This window comes from Berghia stephanieae, chromosome 6 (genome assembly GCF_034508935.2).
Source record: "Berghia stephanieae isolate SIO BIC M18660-M18661 chromosome 6, UCSD_Bste_1.3, whole genome shotgun sequence".
NCBI classification, from domain to species: Eukaryota; Metazoa; Mollusca; class Gastropoda; order Nudibranchia; family Aeolidiidae; genus Berghia; species Berghia stephanieae.
In genome coordinates, this window is record NC_088365.1 from 37,402,897 (window position 1) to 37,424,296 (window position 21,400).

Below are 21,400 nucleotides of genomic sequence, written 5' to 3' on the forward strand. Positions count from 1 at the left end.
AGATAAAGGTTGTGTTATATGTCATTGAGGTCTAGTCTCAAATTCATGCCGTGAGATGACAGGATGTTAAGTTTAAATATCAGTTCTGCCTATCTGTATTTCCTATGTTGTTTTATGGTGGGGCAGAGATGAAGGAAGGCGATTTGGATGTCATGCAATACTCGATGACTGGAATAGGCGGCAGGTTTTTCATGGACTGCAGATGATGTCCAAACCAGTCGCTTTATCTCTTGCTAGAAAAAACATAGGATAAAGGGGACTTTTCACCTATCAGAATTAAACCCAAGAGCTATATTTTATATTTTTATTGCTACTGGATCTCCGCCAAAAGGGATAGTTTTAGATGGTTACAAAATAAACATATCAAACTTAACAATGACATAGTCTATAAATGAGATGATTTACAATGAAATCATCTCTCACTAAAAGATAAATATATCTGTTTCCCTCTCTACAAGACGCCAGGCAGAGCCCAGGTGAACAAAATGATATCATTTCAGATTAAGGACACATTTACATGGGAAAGGCAAATGATTCATCATTCCTGTGTCCTGAGAGGAATTCCGCCCACTATTTATAAATGTTTTGGAAATATCTACATTATGCCTGAATTCCTGTAAAATAATGGGTACATAATGAATTGAGAGGCGACTCAATTTCTTTTATCTTCTTCATATATGTTGAAGGAAATAATGAAATTTGGTTTAATTAATTCCTTTAACAAATACAAAGAGGAAAATGTTGTGACACCGATATTTAATTTAAACAGCTGTAATTTTTTTCCCCCATGGACAGATCTTGATGGATTTTTCATGAGATGCTTAGACCATGGTCTTGTTTCATCAGAATAAAATTTAATTTAGTACAAATTCATCCAAGGTCAAATCTTAAATTTACTGGCCTAATTGTAAAAAACCCCCAACTAAATCCAGTTGAGATGTGTTTTTTTTAATGAGAGGGTGCCCCGTGACACCTATGATTTAACTAACAAAACTATTTAAATTTTTATAATGTATTTATTTATTAGTGATACTGTTTCATTTAAATATTTTCAGAAAAATGTTGATCATGAGTTTGAGTGTGGAATGAAACTGGAAGTGATTAACCCCCATCAGGACAACCAGATCTGTGCAGCCACTGTTACTAAAGTGGCAGGCCCCTTGTTGTGGGTACATCTTGATAGCAGCCGTAAAGTGATGGACAGCCATGTTGAGAGTGTGCATTCACTCAACCTCTTTCCAATAAATTGGTGTGTCAGCAATGGATATCAACTGCAATCTCCAAGAAGGTCATTTACAGCTGCTTCAAGGAAACGTGTAGCCATTGTGCAACCGGAGTATGTAGTACTCAATGTTTTTTTTTTTTTGAAACTGTAAAACAAAAGTGTGCTTTGAAAAAGTGAGAGAGTGAGTGTAAGAAAGAGAGAAAGAAAGAAAGGGAGAGAGAGAGAGAGAGAGAGAGAGAGAGAGAGAGAGAGAGAGAGAGAGAGAGAGAGAGAGAGAGAGAGAGAGGGAGGGGGGGGGGGGGGGGGAAGGGAGGGAGGGTGAGAGTGTTTTTTTTCTTGCTTGAAAGATGTGAAATTTTATTTAGGTCTCTTATAGAAAAAAAAAGTCATTTTACTGTTCTTAATTGGATTCTTTTGTTCTTTATGTAAACAGAATGGCAGATGAAAGTAAAGGAACACAACCATCACAGAACCAAGGCACCGGTGACAGAGGTAAGTAGGGAGAATTAGATCCCCAATACTCATGAAAACTACTCAGGTTGTTTAACATGATAAATCCTATAATTTATGCTATTGAACCACTCTGAGAGATTATTATAAGTTGAGATAGTCTTTAAAAAATTTTATAGTTTTTTAATGAATGACCAAATTCGTTAACAGCCTAACAGACATGACATATATTGTACGCTTGTTTCTATGTCACATTTTTCTTGGATTTTGTGCAGTTATTAATCATACCAACTTGATGGAAAACATCCATAATCAACCCAATCCCTAAAATAAAGCCACCTACATCTCTCAACAACTTCTGACTTGTTGCATAAACTTCCATCGTGGTGAAGTGTCTAGAAAAAATAATGAAATGTGAGTTAGTCAATACAGCATACAACAAACGAATCATCTACTTGCACCAATTTGCCTACCAAAGCCAAATCAGCGCTGAAGATAAATTTCTTAAATCAATCCACTCATCTTGGAAGTTCACCCTCAAACTACTGTCGTATACTATACACAGACTTCTCATCAGCATTCAATGCCATGAATACAGACATACTGATGCAAAAACTTCATGCCCTGAATTATCCACTGGTAGTTGATTGACTGGTGTCATAACTTCTTGGTGAATAAACCCCAAACTGTCAACTTGGTTCCAGTGTATCTGCGTCAAAAGATCAAGCAATGACCAATCAATCCTTGTCAAACATAACACCTTTCGTAAAATATGTGAGCAATCATTTCAATTCTGGAACTCTTTCATATTACATGTGAGGTGCTGTGATTCATTGATGACTTTCAAATCTCGCTTAAAGTTTTATCTTTTTATGTCATAAGTTGCTATACTATTATCATGTATTGTTGTTTAATTGAATTCATGTCACTTTTCCATCTACATTTGTCTTACTATAATATGTTTTGTTTTATACCACTGTAAAGCATTTAGAGCCTTTGTCAGCATGGGTGTACGATCCGATAGTGATGTCGTTTCTTCTTCTCTTTACTAGCCTATTCTGCTTCTTTGGTTTGTGATTGTATTTTTGACAGGGGATATTTTTTTTTCTGTAAATCTTCTGCCTGTTTGTTCTTGGTTATTTATAATTTAGCTTATGATATCTTTAGGTTATGATTTTGATTTACATTTGTACTTTTTTTGTTAGATTGCTTGTTTTTTTGTTTCAGCGGTCTCTCATATAACCTCAATTGTGTTGGAAGAGACCTAAAGCAACAAACAAAAAAAAAAAAAAAAGAGCCTTTGTCAAAGGGGTGAAGCGCTATATGAATGCCATTGATTATTATTATTATTGTTTAGACATAACTAATGTATGATTTTACAAAATATCACCTAGAATTGTTTGGAGGGCCCCAAGTCTTTTTCAATCATCGCTGCTTTTCTGGGCCATTTTTAAGTAAGGGACGGATTGCTGAGCTACCTCGCAGTGTGGGCCCTGGACCTGTGACCCTTGTAATGAAAGAAGTGATGAGCAAGTTGATACAGACTGCTTACAAGTCCTCTCGCGTGTTACGGGAACTTCAGCTTGAAGGAAGACCAGGGCCTGGTATGACAATGCAGATGCTAAAAGCAAAGTGAGTACTATCATTTTTCTTCTTTTTAGACAATTTAGAATCAGTATGACAAAGAGAACTTTAGGGATATTCACCTTTTTTTCCCCTATAAATAAAAACTGAAGTGGTCATGGATATAATATATGTAAATTGGCCAAAAAATGCTACTGGCACAAAAGATATGTTTCTGTTGTTAATCAGTACATTAGATTTAGACACAAAATTGAACTTAACTGCGTGCACAATTACAGTTGTTCAATACAAGCTTAGAAGTGAAGAAATTAAAGAAATATACCTCTTAAAAATAGACAACCAGAAAATTAGAAAAGATTTACATCCCTGTAAAATAACACGCATTGGTTGTTTTTTTCATTCCGACATATCTAAAAACATTACTATCAGCATGTCTTTTCCAGAGTTGGTTAATGTTATTTGTTGTTTTTTAAACACATAATCACTTTTTGCTGTCTCTAGTTGAAATAAGAATAATATATATAGACCTGTAAATTCTCAGTCAATTAACTGAAATCAGTCAATTCGCCAAATTCAAATATTTTTAAAAAGGAAAGAAAGAAATGAAGAAAGAAAGAATTCATGAATCGTAGTCAAATGACTGTAAAGTAATTAGGAATGTTCCGCAGCTCTAGGCATAGCTCATGGGCCGTTTATATTAACCATTGATATATTGCCAAGGTTAAGCAACGCTTTTTAGAATTGCTGTGTCTGAACACATCCCAGGCAGAGCTGCCAACCTACCACAAAAAATGTGGAATTGTACGCATTTTCAGCGATTGTATGATTGTACGCATTTCCCCCAAGATTGTACCCATTTTCAGTGTATGGAGTCACTTCAATTTTCTTTAGTTGTAATAGCCCGGATGCTTGTAACGCTGTTATCATTCAAATTTGTAGTCGATACCAATTCATTGCTCTATTATTCTATAGTGAACTCGCTCCTGTTGTTTTAGTCCGATATCATGAAATCGAATATTCATCGTTAGCCCGGAAGTCTGTTTCAAGCTTCTACTTTTAGGCCTAGTGTCTTTGTTCAGAGTCATTCTCTTGGCGGGTGACGGATTTTCACTTTTCTTCGCCGTCTCAGTTCGCAGAAAAGTTTATTGAATGTGTCTTTTCATTATCTTCTAGCTCTACCTCCCAGTGTTAAAAGTAATTGATTGACTTTAAGACTTGTGCATTGTTTGAATTTCAAAGGAATGGGAAGTATAAAGTAGATCTAGATCTCTAGATCAACAATCTAGGTCAGTTCAGTATTGTTTGAGTTTGTTTATGTTTAGAGATTCGACTTTCGATTTCAATTTCATGATGGAACTGCCTTCAAAGAAAGTGAAATATGATCAGACTTGGAAAACAGAATATTCAAAAACATTTAAAGGTGTGGTTAAAAGTGACAAAGGTGCGGCAATGGCATTTTGTGAGATGTGCAAGAGCCATTTTAGCATTAAATCTGGTGGTGCTTATGACATTAAGAGACATATGACTTCGCACAAGCAGGTTGCTGCACAGAGAGCAGCTGGTGGTGGAGGAATGGCGTCCATGATATGAAAAAGGAGGACCATAGTGTCATCAATGCTGAAGTTGTATACACAAAGTTTTTAATGGAGATTAATTTACTGCTTGCTATTGCTGACGATGCAGGTGATTTATTCCGCAAAATGTTCCCCAAGAGTGAGGAGGCAAAGCAATATAAGTGTGCCCGGACGAAAACTACCGCCATCGTCCATGTCCTGGCTGAAAACCAGAAGTCAAAGACTCTTGACAATGTTAGGCAGAGGGGGATATTTTCTCTGAGTACGGATGGGGGGAATGACACCAAGCAGAAGTTATTCCCTGTCATTGTTCGATATGCTGACATGAGTGAGGAGAAAATAGTGACTGAAATTTTGTTTGTCGACACCCTCTCTTCCAAAACTGCTACGGGCAAGGACATTTTTTTCACATATGAAAGATGTGGTGGACAAAAGTGTTTTAGACTTGACAAAGTGCATTAGTTTTAGTGTTGATAATGCTGCTGTCATGGTAGGGGAGAAATCGGGAGTGGCTGCTCATTTGCATGAAGTGAATGAAAAAATAAATATCATTGGCTGCCCATGCCACAGACTCAATCTTGCTGCTCTTAAAGCTGCCAACTCATTGAGTTTAAAATTGGACCAATTTCTAATTGATATTTATTTTTTTCATGACAAATCTTCAAAGAGAGTGGCGAGGCTAAGAGAGTTACAGGAGATTCTGGGATGTGAAAGCCATGAAATTCTTAAACATGTAAATACCAGGTGGTTGTCTCTTGGCCTCTGTCTCTCACGGCTACAAGAGCAGTGGGAGCCTCTGTCAGCTTTATTCCTTGAGCTGTCAGTCAGAGGAATCGTCCAGCAATAGCACTCAGTCAAAGGCCAAAAGTGTCCTTACGAAACTGATGAGTGATGAAGTCAAAGCTTATGCCTTGTTTCTCGTCAATGTCATTCCATTGTTTGAAAACACCAATGCTCTGTTGCAAAGTGATGTGCCCCTTGTACACAAAGTCAGGGGCTATTATGATGTCTGTTATCAAGGAGCTTTGCACATGATTTCTGAAACCCCAGGCAATAAAGGATACTGACTTCTTAACAATTGATGCTTCCAAGAAGTCAAACTTGCTTCCAAATTCTGACATTGATGTGGGCTACAAAGGTAGAAAATTAGTGGAGAAAGACCTAGATGTAGAGCAACAAGACAAATTCTACAAATCTATTGTGTCATATTTCAAATACCTTCAGAAGAAATGTAAATTTAAATGATAAAGCCATTGTGCATGCCTGTGTAGCTGTCCCAAACAACCAAATGTGTTCCTCAGTGGTGGACCTGAATTTTTGTGTGGAAAGATTTCCTTCATTACTCCCTCATAGCTGCCAATCCTACCGGAAATTGTGGGAGACTCCTGCATTTTTAGTTTGTCTCCCGCCCTCCCGCCCGTCACACCGATCTCCCGCATTATCGTGCAGTAGCCTGACTGTAGGCCCAGGCCCAGGCCTAGAACCCATGTTAGCCTACCATGCGGGTCTTTTCAGTTCTTTCGGTGGCGTATGTGAAATTCCAGTCCTCCATTTTATAAATGAAAGTGAGTTTAAGTCGTTTGGTATTGTGGTAGATTTATAATCAGAAAGGCCCATACCGAATCCGTTCTTTTTAGTGAAGTTAAATAGCTCTACATGGCTGATATCGATTGTAATTAAATTATTCAGATTGAGAGTACCATACTCATAAGCATTCAAAAGAAGTAAAGAAGTCAGTTTCATCTTTTGAAATGTAGATTTATACATTTATGTATCTCCCTGATTTTCTGACCAAAACTTTCTCTTAATAAACTTGGTGGGTTGGCAGCTATGCTCCCTGCTGATGTGGACATTGAGGAAAGCATGGACAAACTTGTGATGGAGTTTAGGTGCTGGCAAACTGATGACTCTTCTATGGAGGGTAGTGAAAATGCAGCTGATTATTGATTCAGGATGGCCAAGGTGGAAAGTCAGTGTGGGGGAAGAAAGTATGCAGTCCTTAGCAAAGTCATGCTTGACATCCTGACCATGTTTCACTCGTACGCAGCCTGTGAGCGACTATTCAGTTTGATGCGTAGGAATAGAACAGATTTTCGCAACAGCATGTCAAATAAACTTTTTGAATCCCTGTCTGTGTGCAAAAGTGCCAAGTCGTCGTCTAGAGACACAATCCCCAAGGATGTGTTGGTAAAGGCCAAGTCAGCCACTGCTGCTGCCTTGGCTAAGCAATAAGTTGAGGGAATACACATGACATGTAAATATTTGTATATCTTCATTGGATGTTGTGTAACGCTGTTATTCATATTATTACTAGCCTATTGAGAAACCTTGGTGACCAAGTGGATATTCATATATTTTTTGACCAATTATGATCTTCGTGCTGGGAGGTAGAATTCTGAAAGGATTGGATTATAGTCTTGGGAACATCATTGTTGCTGCAATTGAGCTTGTGCGGTGTGACTTTATGTAAGTATACCTTGCTCTTACTTTCACAATGGTTAGTTTCCGTCGATTTCAGGATTGTAACCATTTTTATGAAATCTCCCCCATTTTGAGGTCCCATTGTACACATTCTCATCAGATGGGGTTGGCAGCTCTGCCTAGTGTATTTTCACACAGCCTTCGTGAAATTATTTTTTCATTTTCCAAACCTGTCGCGATCCCAATGGTAGCCAATTATAACTGAGCCGCTGAGCGATAAATTTCACTGTTTCGTCTAAGCCAAAATTGACCACATTTACCTGGTTAAGGTTAAAAGTATGAAATGGTAAAGTGTGAACGCTGGAAGTGCGTTATGTAGACACCTTCAAATTGAAAGTTATATGATTGCTACAAGCACATCTCGATTGCCTTGCATCGTAAACAAACTGGTTGACTGTTTCTAGTTTCTTCACTGATTGGGTACCTAATTATAAGGAACAATGGTAAGTAGCCTAATTAATTCCCGCACAAATTAGTTTTCTGCCATTGTTTTGCTCAAGCAATCTTGCTGTGTACATTTCGATTCTTATATATAATAACTTAAATTTTGGCAAAATACTGTAATAATATTGATAATAATAACAATAATCTATATATATATGTTTGTAATCAATTGATAATATGAAGGAGAGATAAAATGAGATAGCTCAACATACTCTGTTCAACAGAATATGAAATAAACAACTTGAAAGTGAAATTTGAATGCTGTTTGGCATGTGCTTAGAACGAGGTCAACGCATCACCTTTTTAGAAATCATGTAGAAATTAAATGTGATGTTTTAGCTCACGTGATTGAAGTTTGACTAATAGTATAAAGTCAAAATTTACTTTTAAACGCAATTGCAGTATATTACATATCTATTAAGTTTCATATAGAGTTCTTAAAAAGTTGGTGTTGCTTGTGACCTTTGGTGTCATCAAACACAGCACAATACTAAGACTCAACACGAAAATTTAAAGCTCATGTTTAATGTTTATAAAATGTTTTATTATGAGAAAAAAGCATAGATTTACTATCTGAACTCAAATCTTGGAGTAAATGTATACCCTTTTAACGATATTGAGGTTTATTGGTTTTGGTGTCATTTGTCACAAGCAACACGGCATGCGTGAACACGACGAAGTTTGTTGCGTTAAATGGCGATTCGCAATTTTGATCCACTCTTCTTACCAGTCTTTGAAGTGCAGCACTTTCATTTGCCTTTCCAGCATGGCTCCAGGCAGAAAAGGTAAGTTGAACTTTGGTGTCATCGCTATTTTACATTGTCACAAGCAACACTTGATATTGGATATTATAAAGTGCCACCAAAAAATTATGTTTTCAGCTGTTATTTTATTTACAAATATGATATTATGACATCTCACATAAGACTGTGATTTTGACACAGTTAATTATTTCCTTGTAATTCTAATTTTTTATGTTTCAGGGTTGTATCAATAAAGAAAAAGACAAAACTCAAGCTTTTGACGAATCCAGATAAAAGAAGGGTTGTCAAGAAATTTGATTTGATTTACTATTAACACACTAAATTACTACAAACTAGCAGATTTGAGCAGTAGGGCGGATGTTACAGTATGGTTACATGAATTCATTACCGTGGCTGATATTTATCTAGTGTTTGTGTGACTTCTGGTACTTTTTGTGACCATTGGTGTCATTGGTTAAAATGTCACAGGTGACACTTAAGTTTGAAGTTTCTAATGTATTTCTGTTTTCATGTTCTTCAAAACTTGAAATGTCATTGAATTACATTTAAGAGGCTATATTACATGTGTTCAGTTGCTATTCTTGATTTATTGAGGCAACATTGCGTTCTAGTGCCGATTTTGACCAAAGTAATAGCAACAATGGTATTACTAATTTCTAAGTATATTTCCAATTTGAAAGTATTTAGTTTCTTAAAATATTATTGAATTTCATTTTAGAGTAGGTTATTGTGATTTTTTGACTGAAAATAATGATATATTATGGACGAAAGTGTGATTTGGTGTTGCTTGTGACATAAGTAATAGTGTCACCGGTCTTATGTCACATGTCACATTCAGATGCTCTAATTTCCATGTGTATTTCTATTTTTGAAGTCTTTGGTTTCTGAAATATTATTAAATTCCATATTTAACTGTGGTTATTACACTGGTTTTACCGAAATTAATGATATTGTGTCGAAATTGTAATTTGGTATTGCTTGTGACATAAGTAATGGTGTCATCGGTCTAATGTCACAAGTGACACAATGTCGCTGTATAAGATGTGCTTTAGTCACATTATTTCCCAACATTTTATTCCAAAAGTTTCTGAACATTGCTGGTAATAAGCATATGCAATATTGTTGTTGTTCTTAATGTACAAACCTTTTTATGAAATAATATATTTGCATTCTATGTTGCTTGTGACCGATGACACCAAAAAGCAACATTTTCTCCAATAGTTGGTAATATCATTGTACTATGATTGTTGTTGATTGTGTCTTTTTGTCTATAACTTACTAAATAAAGTTTGATACTCAACAAAAATCATTTGGTTATTGAGTTTTTTGTCTCATTTTGGTGTCACCGGTCACAGGTGACACCAGCAACCTATAGGTATTGTTGACGATATTATGCTGCGTTAGACCTTAAAGTTATCTAAAGGGCCTTTGATTCATGAAGTACAGGGTTTTTGCTACACATATAGAAACATGAATGGACTATTACGTCACGTTTATTTTGAGAAAAAAAATTGGCACCTTTTGACCTTGGCTCATATATATATATATATATATATATATATATATATATATATATATATATATATATATATATATATATATATATATATATATATATATATATGTATACATATTTTTTTTTAATGTAACCGAACTGGATTATTTTGATCTAATATTATGTTTAATCTTCATTCTTTATTTTAATTAAAGATATAAAGGAAAGAGCTATCGAGCACAAGTTGAAATCTGCAGGGGAGTCAACCAGCTAGAGGAGTTTTGTCGCAGCATGTGTATCAAGCTACAGTGCTGTCCCAATTTAGTCAGTCCACATCTTATTACAGGCAACTGCTCAGAAAACTGCTCCCAGCTAACAAAAACCAAATACAGTATGTCTTTATGTGTCTTTTATTGATTTAATTTAAATTTAGTTGCAAAGGACTTTAAAAAAACAGTAACATGGTACAGATGCAGATTTTCTAATAATTGAATATGCATTTGTCAGTTTCATTTCAGGGTATCCACCAAAGTCGGAAAATCGGATTTTAGTAGTTTTTTAAAGCCTATTTTGGAGGTCAGGTTTTGGTCGGTTGAGCTGCTCCGTGGTCTGAATAAATGAACATTGGTTCGATAAATGAGAATGTTAAAAAATTTCCTATAATGCCACCATTGCCATCACTACAACTACTACTTCTACTTCCTACCACCACCACCTGAATTTCATGTGAAGCAGCCTTTATTTTTGTGTTAGTTTTCATATATTTATAGTAAAGTTATTACTGATTTTAAACTATCTTTAATATTTGCATTCAGTATTATTAAAAGTACACTTTATAGTTTTGGTGAGTTTGAATCATATATTAGATTCAGTTTTCATTTTAGTAAGAATAATTTTAATTGTATATCATTGTAAACAGATATTTTTCATGAATTTGACATTTTCATACTGATATTCATGGAAGGTAATAATTTTTTTTTAGTGAGGGTAAGAGGCAAATTACTGAGATCATCAAAATTTTTATAATTTTTTGAAATGATTAAAAAGCTAGCAAAGCATATTTCGTTTAGAGGATTATCATCATACATCATATGAAATTGTATTTTGCATCAAGGAAAGATATGTAGAATTATTCTTCATCTCAATCTTATTTTATTGAAGAGGATTAATAAAACTGTCTTGCCCATGGATAGAAATAGAAGCGATCAGTATATTTTTAAAGAAAAATATTCTGGCTGGGAGAGGGGAGAAGCATAGACAATAACACTGTTGCAGAAGCTATTAAAGTCGCTTTTATATTTGGTGATTTTGTAAGCGTTACAAAATTTTGTTTATAACTGCTAGGTGGGTCACTGGATTGTTTCAGTTTCTTTTTGTGGTTGGATTTTTACAACTTTGTGGTGGACTTTGATGGACACCCTGCATTTCCAGGGTGTCCAGCAACTGGGTGGGGATCCTGACCTCCCATAGTGGGCAGGGGGGTACATACTGTGTCTTCTATCCCCTTATATCTGTTTTCCAACATGCTTTCTGTCTTTGTCTTGGAATGAGATTACTTGGTTTTGTCCTGGTCTTGGCCGGAGTACTGGCTGGGAGGGAAACAGTCAAATGCATAGTTATTGTTTTGGGAGATGATATTTTTTTCCTTGTAAATCATCTCTCTGTTATGTATTATTATATTTGTTATTTTGAATATGTAATGTAAGCATTTGAGTGTATTCCTCTTTGTTGGATTTTGTGCTTGTGTCCGGATGAGACTTATGTGATCTCAAACTAAGTACATTGGTGGTATGCTCTTGGAATCTACATCTGATCACCATTTGTTCCCAGTTCCCCTATGTCTGTCTTTTTCTTGGGTGCTTTAATTGTAATTCTAGAACTTTTAACTATCCCATTTTCTTCCTTTTTACTGGCGCTGATATAACCTAAATGTGTTGCAAGTGCCGTGAAACCCTTAAAAACAAAAACAGTGTCCAGCAAGTCAGAGAAGTTGGTTTTTGGTCGGATGACGGCTGATTGGTCGGATAAGTCAGATTTTGGTCGGATAATAGATCTGTAGGTCGGATAAATAAAAATTTGGTTGGTAAAATTGACGCAGGTCAGCAGTTGCAAATATCAGAGCCTATAAGCCTGTTAACATTAAAAATGCTCGCTTTGCCTGAAGTTTAAAACAATTAATTGTGAATAAAACTCCCAACTATCATACGAGCCATTCCTATAACACGAAACACTCAACGGACATTGGTGCCACTATCTATGAGTCTGCTTGTTTTGTTCGAAAGCCAACTTTTAAAAAAACAAAAGAAACTTTTTATTTGTCGCATCAAAGACAAAACAAAACTAGACCGTCTAGTCAGCTAGGTATATTATCATTCCACCTACAAGCTCTGCTAGACGTTGATGTATTTACTGCCTGCTTAGTGTGCCACAGATGGTCGTTGAACACATATGCATAGTCAAACAGCACGCACAGCATGTGATGGACCGGGACTGGGTCATTTCTCTCTATTTTGCTACTGACACACACGCATTTCCCCCATTTCTCTTTTCCTTCCAATGGTTTCTTTGTTTCAGTCTAAAAGTCAACCAGAAAAAAATAATGCGAAATAAATATTTTTCTTCAAACGGTGATTGACTGCTCTCAGCGGAAGTTTTCTTTCCTCACGACCATGATTGTTTAAATTTTTCTCTTTTTCCTCCTTCACACACAATCACGCCTCCACCTCCTCTTCTTCTTCTTCCTCTTCTTCTTCTTCTTCTTCTTCTTCTTCTTCTTCTTCTTCTTCTTCTTCTTCTTCTTCTTCTTCTTCTTCTTCTTCTTCTTCTTCTTCTTCTTCTTCTTCTTCTTCTTCTTCTTCTTCTTCAAGAATGAATCCAATTAAACGAAAGAATCGGCTTAAAAATTTAACACAAACAAACAGGAGCGAAGATAAAGCATCTTCTCATGTTAAGCACTAGATACACATCCTTCAAAATGGTAGTAATTGTTCGCTTCCTTTCATTTTACAACTAACTCAGACCTGGGCCCTGAAATGTGTGTACTCTCTCAAATAATTTGGATTTTTTTTATGGTACCATAAAATAAGGACCTGCTTATTTTGTATTATAAATGAGTTGGGGAAAGTGACAGGATTTGACTAGTCAAATGACGTGTAATATCTGTGTTGTGTTTATTAATCCATCTATATTTTTGTCCTGTTGGTCTATTTTCGCGTGTTCAAAAATTTTTTCACCAACCATTTACAGGCCTGATATTAGAATATAAGCATTAATTTGTCCCAACTATATTACTGCTGCTTGACATGACCCTTTAAATCTAAAATTTGACTATCCTGACATCTTCCATTTTACTGGTGACCTGAAAGTTGTGCAAGTTCCTTAACATTCCTAAAAATAAATTAATTTGTAATTAAAGAAATCCTTTGGAGCTCATGAGCTCCCAGTTTCTTGGGTATAAAATAGACAGTAAATTGTGTTTTCGTGCAATGATTTTTAAGGTCACATGAGCATAAGTGAAATTTCCAATTAATGACATGTTTTGCATATACCACTATGGATAATCGCAACATTTCTCAAGAAACAGAATTAATTCCATATAAAAGTCACTGGTTAATTGCAACAAACTTCCATTTATCGCAACTAATTTTCGTCCTCAAAAAGTGGCAAAATATGATTAAATTTCACCATGGATGTAATCGTGACAGGTTGAAGAATTGAGATTGAGCGGGATTTAATGCTACAATTGTGTGTCACCACTCTATTAAACACAAAAGAAGACGAGACTTTGCAATATGGGTTTGTGATGTCATCTGTGACCATTAAATAGGAGGCGAGGGGCTGGGCATAGTCTTGACAAAAGGCAGACAGTGACAGTTATAAAGAGGGACTGAGCGATATCCTTTGTTTTGGGATTGACAACTCTGCATTGTGACAAATGAGTTTGGTGAGAGCTTACTGTCTTTCATTACGGCAAATCTCTTTGACTCTTTGAAACGTTGAGAACAAAAGAGTGAAAGTTAATCCAATCTGAATAAGATGTCGACTTGCATCGAAGCTGCTTTTGCTTGCCAAAATTTGTATAGGGCTGCCATAAGATTTTTATTTCAATCAAATTGCTCAATCTGTGGTGGACTAAGAACAATGTTTACAACAACTGGTTAGAGTTGCCATATTTGTGTAAAATGAATGTTGCAATAGTGGACAAGAAACTCAACTTCGGTTAATCACAACGTTTTCACTGATCCCAAGGCATTGCGATTTTCCGGAGTGGACTGTATATTTATACAAATTGTTTTGTTTTTGTTGAAAAGCCTGTTACTTTTTTTTGTTTGTTTGTTTCCATCAGCCTATTATTATGGAAAAAGGAAGAAGAAAATTGGTAGACCTCCTGGTGGCCACACTAACCTTGAGAATGGACAGAAAAAACCAGGGAAAAGGAGGAAGAAAAAGAAAATTGGAATGATCAATAAATATTCCTCACAGACAAATTTAGATGAGCAAGCTGATAACGACGATGATAAGGTGATATTTTTTAATGATTGTTTTGTATTTCTGAAATACTGTCAAATCTGTTTAGGTTGAAACTGTCCGTTTCTTCGCCAAGTGTTCTTACACATATATGAGAGGCAAACAAAACCTATTGTATCCAAAATAAATTAATCAGAACATCATATTGTTAAATGCCTGTAATCAAACTGTGGTCAATGATATTGATGGCGACATGATGACATATGTTTAAAGGAAGAATGATAATTGAATGATCCAACAAGCAGTCAACAACAAGATGTGGTTTTCACTTTGCAAGACATGCTAATTGCCCTTCCATCCGTCAGAGCTAAAGTAAACAAAGGACAAAGGGTTTAAACCTAGCAAATTTATTCAGTACTGGTAAACTAGGTATGCGACAAATTGAGGTTAATCTCTTGATGATTTCCATCCTATACTTTGTAACGATGTCATCTGTCCATGTCAGCAAATTCCACCTTCTACATGATAAATAATGAGAAAAAAAAAAATTTCAGACTGTCAGGTGTCCTTCATACACAGTTGTTCACCTTAAATAGGCATATGAGAACACATGTTTGACCGTGTGTCGGTGAATGTTTGATTTGTGGAGATGAGGGGCTGAATGTGACATAGGTTTACTTAAGGGGGATTGATCACTTGAGTGTCAAGCAGGCTGAACAACGGTTGGTTTTTGTTAAGACATAACACTGGTCAGTCAGGGATTACTTTTGAAAATAGATTTACTTAATTATTACTTCGTAGGCAGTGGGTAAGGAGGAATGAAAAACAATATAAAGGAAACTGACATATGTCCATCCTGGTTTTCATGTATGTTAGACATTCAACTATTTGAGCTACACTCGGTTTGTTTTGTTTAACATTAAGTTGTTTGAGTCATGGGCCTTTGTATCAGTTGTAAAGCTGCAAAATTGATTTCAGTAATTTTGGTGTTATCTATTTATTTATTAATCATTTTTTTTTTGGGTTGCAATTTTGCAATTTTTATGAATGCAAATGAAAACTTACGATGATACCTTCCATTGCTTTTATTTTACCCAATTCCCATAGGCTAGTGTTTGCAGTGACACAAGAACAATTGACTCTACAAGTACATCAGGATCTAAAGAACGTGTTGATGTTTCTGTAAAGAATAGTACCAAAGATAGTTGCAGTAATTTGCTGAAAAGACGATACACACATCACATTCCTCCTCCTTCAGAAATCCAAACCAGAGGCGCAAAGCTGCCTAAATACAGTTTTGAGAAAAGGACTCACAAGAAGATAATGATTGTGGAAGGGGAACAAAGGACAAACTCTGTCAAGAGAGAGGTAACAATAGTTAATGAGAATCTCATTATATAGGATTTATTTTGTGAATTGTGTTCTAGCTTAATCATTCAGTTATATATTATCAATTAGCAGAAAAGACCCGATTTCACTTTGGACTTGTATTTTTGGGTTTTAAAAAAAGATTGCTTTGTTTTCCTCTTTCTTTTTTATTATAACAAATTTTTTACTAAGCGCCTCCTATATCTGTTTAGGCAATAAAGTTAAGTAAAGTAAAGTAAAACTATGAATTTAGGTGATGTCTCTGGCCTGTTGTTGGTGTGAGGCTTCATCACCAATACTGCAACCACCGCCCGTCATCATCATTATCATCATCATCATCATCATCATCATAATTAACACCAACCACTACTGCAACAACCACCTTCATCATATCACTTCCACTGCTACTACAACCACCACTACATCATCATCATTACCCCCAGCACTACTATTCGTTTAATTTTGACAATTTGAAATTTTATCTGACACTTCAGTTTTGGAGTTTGGAATAGTATTTGACATTATGTTTACATATTTTATAGTCCTGAAAAGGCTTTTGTATGCAGAAATTCCTGTTTTATGCAAGTGGGGCCTGCTATTCTGTGAGCCAAATTTTAAGTTGGCATTTCTGGATTGGATTGCATGTGCTATTTCATTTTAAGTTTTCAAATTTTAGTTGTTTGTCTGGGATAGGTTGATTGAGGACTTCTTTTAAAAGTTCAACCCATCTATTTTTGACTTCTTCATTTGTTTTCAAGAAATTTCCATTCTTGTCTTTTAGGGGCACACGAGGTTTATTTCCAATTTTACCAGCCAGCTCTTTAATAATTTTATATATTCTTATCGTGTCATTGACATCTGCTGCTTTTTGTGCTTCTTTTGTCTTATTCTCTATCCAGTTTTTCTTATCTTCCCTTGCCAATTTTTTGTTTTATCGAGTTCTCTGTACTCTTCTGTTTGCCTTTGTTTTTTATGTCTTTTATCAACATTTTCAATTTAGCCTCTTTTATTTGTCAATAGCTGTCCATACTTGGTCTGATATCCATTTTTCTCTGTTTCCCTCTTTTTCTTCCAATACTTCTTTCTGCTGCTTGTGTGATTTTTTTCTTTGAGCATCTTCCATTTTGTTTCCACATTTGCATGATGTTGTTCTTGTTCATTTTGTAGTACACTAAACACATTTCTTATACCTACACTATACTTGTCCCTGTAACTTGGATTTTTAAATTTGTCAACATCAAATCTGTATATCATGGTAGGGGCTCCTATATCCCTTTATATCTGCTATTTGTCCCCCTTCTGACTTGATTTTGTTTACACTCTCAGCAGGAGCCTTTGCGGTGAAGAAGTAATCATTTGTAATTTTGTGTAGTTTTTTGGGGTTGTTTTTTTTCAGAGATACTCTATTTTTTCCCCTTCAAATAATGTCTCAAGATTTGTGTGGCTTCTGCAATCCAAGAGTGATGCAAGCAGTAATGGCATGTGTGTTGTAAATCAAATTTTCCCCCTTGGCAATGGTTATTAGCTGCAAATGATGCATGCATTGAATCAGGGTTTGGGTAGTAATGTAAAGTTTTACTATAGTTCTCTTGTTAGTAGTCCTATCATCTTACTTTTTCCATGACATTCATCTGACTTTTACGTTTTGTAAGTGCTATGCAACAACTCTAAAAGAAAATTTATCTAGAAAATGCAAAATATAAAAAAAACTGACATTGTTATTTTTGTATTTATATTTAAGCCATCCCAGCCTTCTCGTGTGTACAATAACTTTGATACCAAAGATAGTACATTCTCCCCAATACGCCCAGAGAACCTTCCAATTGTGCTCAAGTCAGATCCTCCTTTGAAGCTTGAGAAAAACCCCCTGGAATGGACAGTGGGTGAAGTTGGCGAATTTCTCTTGACAACAGATTGTAAGGACAGGGACTTATTACAGAGACTCAAGACTGAGGTGTGTTGAAATGTAGATCTTAAAATTCATTGCAAAATTCCTTTCAATACATTTTTTTCTTCTTTTTAGTATTTTTCTTCTTTTTAGTTTTTCATGTCTGGCAAAACCATACTCCTCTCGCTGAAGTATTTCTATTGACTGTTCAAACAAATGGTGAAGTAGAATGATTCTTGTTGGCTTTGATGTCGGTTAGCTTTGTATATCATTGGTTAAAGCAAAAAGAAATCTGATGGGGGCCACAATCGAAATCATAGGCTGCATGCTGTTCATATAGATTTGGCTATTTTTATCATTATTTTTTATAAATGAATCTGGCTAGCTGACAAAGTGTCTTGCCCAGCTGTCGTTGAATTTGGTATTACCTCGTTTATTGAAGGCTAGTGCATATTTCTAAATAATTGCTGTGTTCATTGTTTGGCTCATAATTTATCAAGATATATCCAGAGCTTACTCTTACTTATATTTTGCTAGGTTTGTCTTAACAGTACCTTCCTCAGTCCATTTGTGCACTGCTACTTCATTGATGTCTGATTTATTTCTGTTATCAAAAGTCATTCCAAGTCTCAATTTTCAGACAACTCTATTTTATTATTGCAAGCAGTCTTTATTGGACTGCAATACTCCCCTCAGCTTTAGATTTGTTTTCATTCTTGTTTGCAATACTCCCTGTAGGGGGCTCATAGATACATAATTGCATAACAGTTTTGCCATACACAGTTCCTCCTCCGTCAAATTCATCGTCATGTCTGCTGCATCTTTTGCTCTCCCCACCATCCCAGCAGTCTTCGTGCAGTTTAAATAAAGACATCCTAAACCTTTGGTAATATATGAAGTCCATTCACATAGTGAAAACTAATGCTGAGAGTCTAGCCATTGCATGAACAACATAGATCTGAGGAGTTGTATGTCATCATCGGATGATTTACAGATACCAAATTAATAGACCTGTCAATTCTCAGTCAATTAACTAAAATCAGTCAATTCGTCAAATTCAAATATTTTTTAAAAGGAAAGAAAGAAATGAAGAAGAAAGAAAGAATTCATGAATCGTAGTCGAATGACCGGGAAGTAATTAGGAATGTTCCACAGCGCTACGCATAGCTCAATGGCCGTTTATATTTACGATGGATATATTGCCACGGCTAAGCGACGCTTCTTAGAATTGCCATGTCTGAACACACCCCAGTGTATTATCACACAGCCTTCATGAAATTATCTTTTCACTTTCCAAATCTGTCGTGATCTCATTGGTAGCCAATTTTAACTGAGCCGCCAAAATTGACCACATCTACTTGGCAGAACCTAAAAGTATTAAAAAACTAATGCGAATGCCAGAAGTGCGTTATGAAGACACCTTCAAATCGAAAGTTATATGATTGCTACAAGCATTTCTCGATTGCCTCACGTTGTAAACAAACTGGTTGACCGTTTCTTCACTGATGTGGGTACCTAATTATAAGAAACAATTGCCATTTACAGGTCTAAATTAATCATGTCTGCCCGTGTCAGTAATGTAATCAGATCCTGCAATCTTTATCTTAGATCTATTGGTGCTATTAGAAGGCTTCTTGATATTAATACTACTAAGCTTCTTGTTGTCTCTATAATTTTTAGTAGCCTTGATCATTACAATAGCTTGCTCTATGGTTGTGATAATAATGTCATTAATCGACTCCAAAATATACAGAACAAAGCAGTTGATAACATTATATAAAAAGCGCGAACATATTGCCACATTTTAGAGGACCCACACTGGCTACCTGTAAAGTTTAGAATTGAATTTAAAATACTTACCCACGTTTTCAATTGCTTAAACAATTCTGCTCCTGTTGACTTCAAGAACTTATCCACCTTTATGAACCCAGTCAAAATTTAAAGTCTGTAATTTAAATCTCCTAAGGGAACCCCCAAAACATTAGTTTTTTCATGAGAAATGCTTTGACCCCCGATTGTGGAACTCCATCAGAATTGAAAAAAAAATTTTTAAATAGTGAAAATCCGCTTATTTTTAGAAAACGGTTAAAAACTGAACTTTTCTGTAGGGCATATCATTTAGACTCTTAGTATTTATTTTATTAGAATTTATTTTATTATCATATCAATGTGGTATTTTACATGTCAGTTCTATAAATGGGTATGATGTATGATGTGTTGATGTAAAGTGCCAGTGAGCAATTTTGATTGGAACTAGGCGCTATATAAATTCATTATTATTATTATTATTATTATTATTATTATTATTATTATAAAGTTAAAACGTGGATGACAAACAACAAGCTTAAAAAACAACAAGCTTAAATTCAATGAGGATAAAATCGAGCTGATTGTGTTAAAAAAAAACAGAAAAGGACAAACTCAGTTGTTCGAAATCGACCTCCCATAGTGGGCAGAGAGGTACTTGCTGTGTTTTCTATCCACCTCTATGTGTTATCCAATTGCTTTCTGTCTTTGTCTTGGAATAAGATTACTTAGTTTTGTCCTGACCCTGGCCGGAGTCCTTGGCTGGGAGGGAAGCAGTTGAATGTATGGTTATAGTTTTATATTTTTCCCCCTTGTAAATCATATCTCTGTTCTGTACTGTTATTTTGTTTTTTATTTTTAACATGTGATTTGTAAATATTTGAGTGTATTCCTCTTAGTGGGATCTTGTGCTGGTGTCTAGGTGAGACTTTTGGGTAATCTCAAACTAAGCACACTGATCATATGCTCTAGGAATCTACGTCTGTTCCCTATTTGAATCATTCACCTTTGTCTTACTTTTTCCTCAAATACTTTTAATTAAACATCTAGATTGTCTTTACTATCCAATTTTCTTCCTTTTTACTGGTGCTGATATGACCTAAAGGTGTTGCAAGAGCTGTAAAACCCTTAAAAACAAAAAACAATTAAACAACTCTCTGTGGTCTGCTAGCTCTTTACTAATGGAGAAAAACATCCCAAGAACAAAGTTTTCTGATCATGGTTTTGCATTTTAAAACCAATCTTCTTCATTCTGTTAAGTGAACTTCAACTATATGTAATTGACTGTTGATTTTGTAGTCAAATGAATGAACTTTTGTGGGACCATAAATTGATTGTAAAGCCCTTCTAAGCACTACATATTTGTGGACACCAGCGCTATATCTAATAATAATAATAATAATAATAATAACAAAATAGAAACCAAGACTAAAACAGATATGCAATCATAATTGAACAAATAGATTAAAATGAAATACAATCCAATTTGTTATACTGATTCTTGTAGTGATGGACATGTGCGGCCATCAGTTGTTTGGGTTTTAAAAAAATTTTGTTTGGTCTATTATTGTCCTGTCCAAGTCGGGTAATTTACGTACAAAATTGTCCATTGAAACCAAGAAAGGAGAGAAATTGTTTTGACTAAAAGAGGTAGAAAGTTTGGTAGTTAAACGATGATGGGGTAATCAGGACAAACATTGCTTGTCCACGGTTGCCATCAAAATTGTCATGTCTTAAGTCATGAAAAAACTGAACAATGAATTTGTTTGATGAAATTGGGATAATTTTACAAAATGTGTGGAGGATGGAGATAGCAGTGTTGATGGAGATATCACATCTCATTGTGAGTTCAGT

At 35.3% G+C, this 21,400-nt stretch overlaps 1 protein-coding gene across 4 annotated transcripts in view; it reads left to right on the forward strand.

Moving 5' to 3' along the window:
* The window catches only part of LOC144974985 (scm-like with four MBT domains protein 1), a 51,144-nt gene that overhangs the window by 27,714 nt on the left and 2,030 nt on the right, over positions 1-21,400 (forward strand). For 3 of the 4 annotated variants that reach the window (XM_078918593.1, XM_078918594.1, XM_078918595.1), the window contains exons 10-16: positions 1,056-1,336; positions 1,659-1,717; positions 3,070-3,307; positions 10,233-10,408; positions 14,363-14,538; positions 15,592-15,852; positions 17,594-17,806. In XM_078918593.1, the coding sequence (XP_078774719.1) occupies positions 1,056-1,336; positions 1,659-1,717; positions 3,070-3,307; positions 10,233-10,408; positions 14,363-14,538; positions 15,592-15,852; positions 17,594-17,806 (1,404 nt within the window). The remainder of the gene's footprint in view (positions 1-1,055; positions 1,337-1,658; positions 1,718-3,069; positions 3,308-10,232; positions 10,409-14,362; positions 14,539-15,591; positions 15,853-17,593; positions 17,807-21,400) is intronic. The other variant, XR_013645840.1, reaches the window with a different exon arrangement.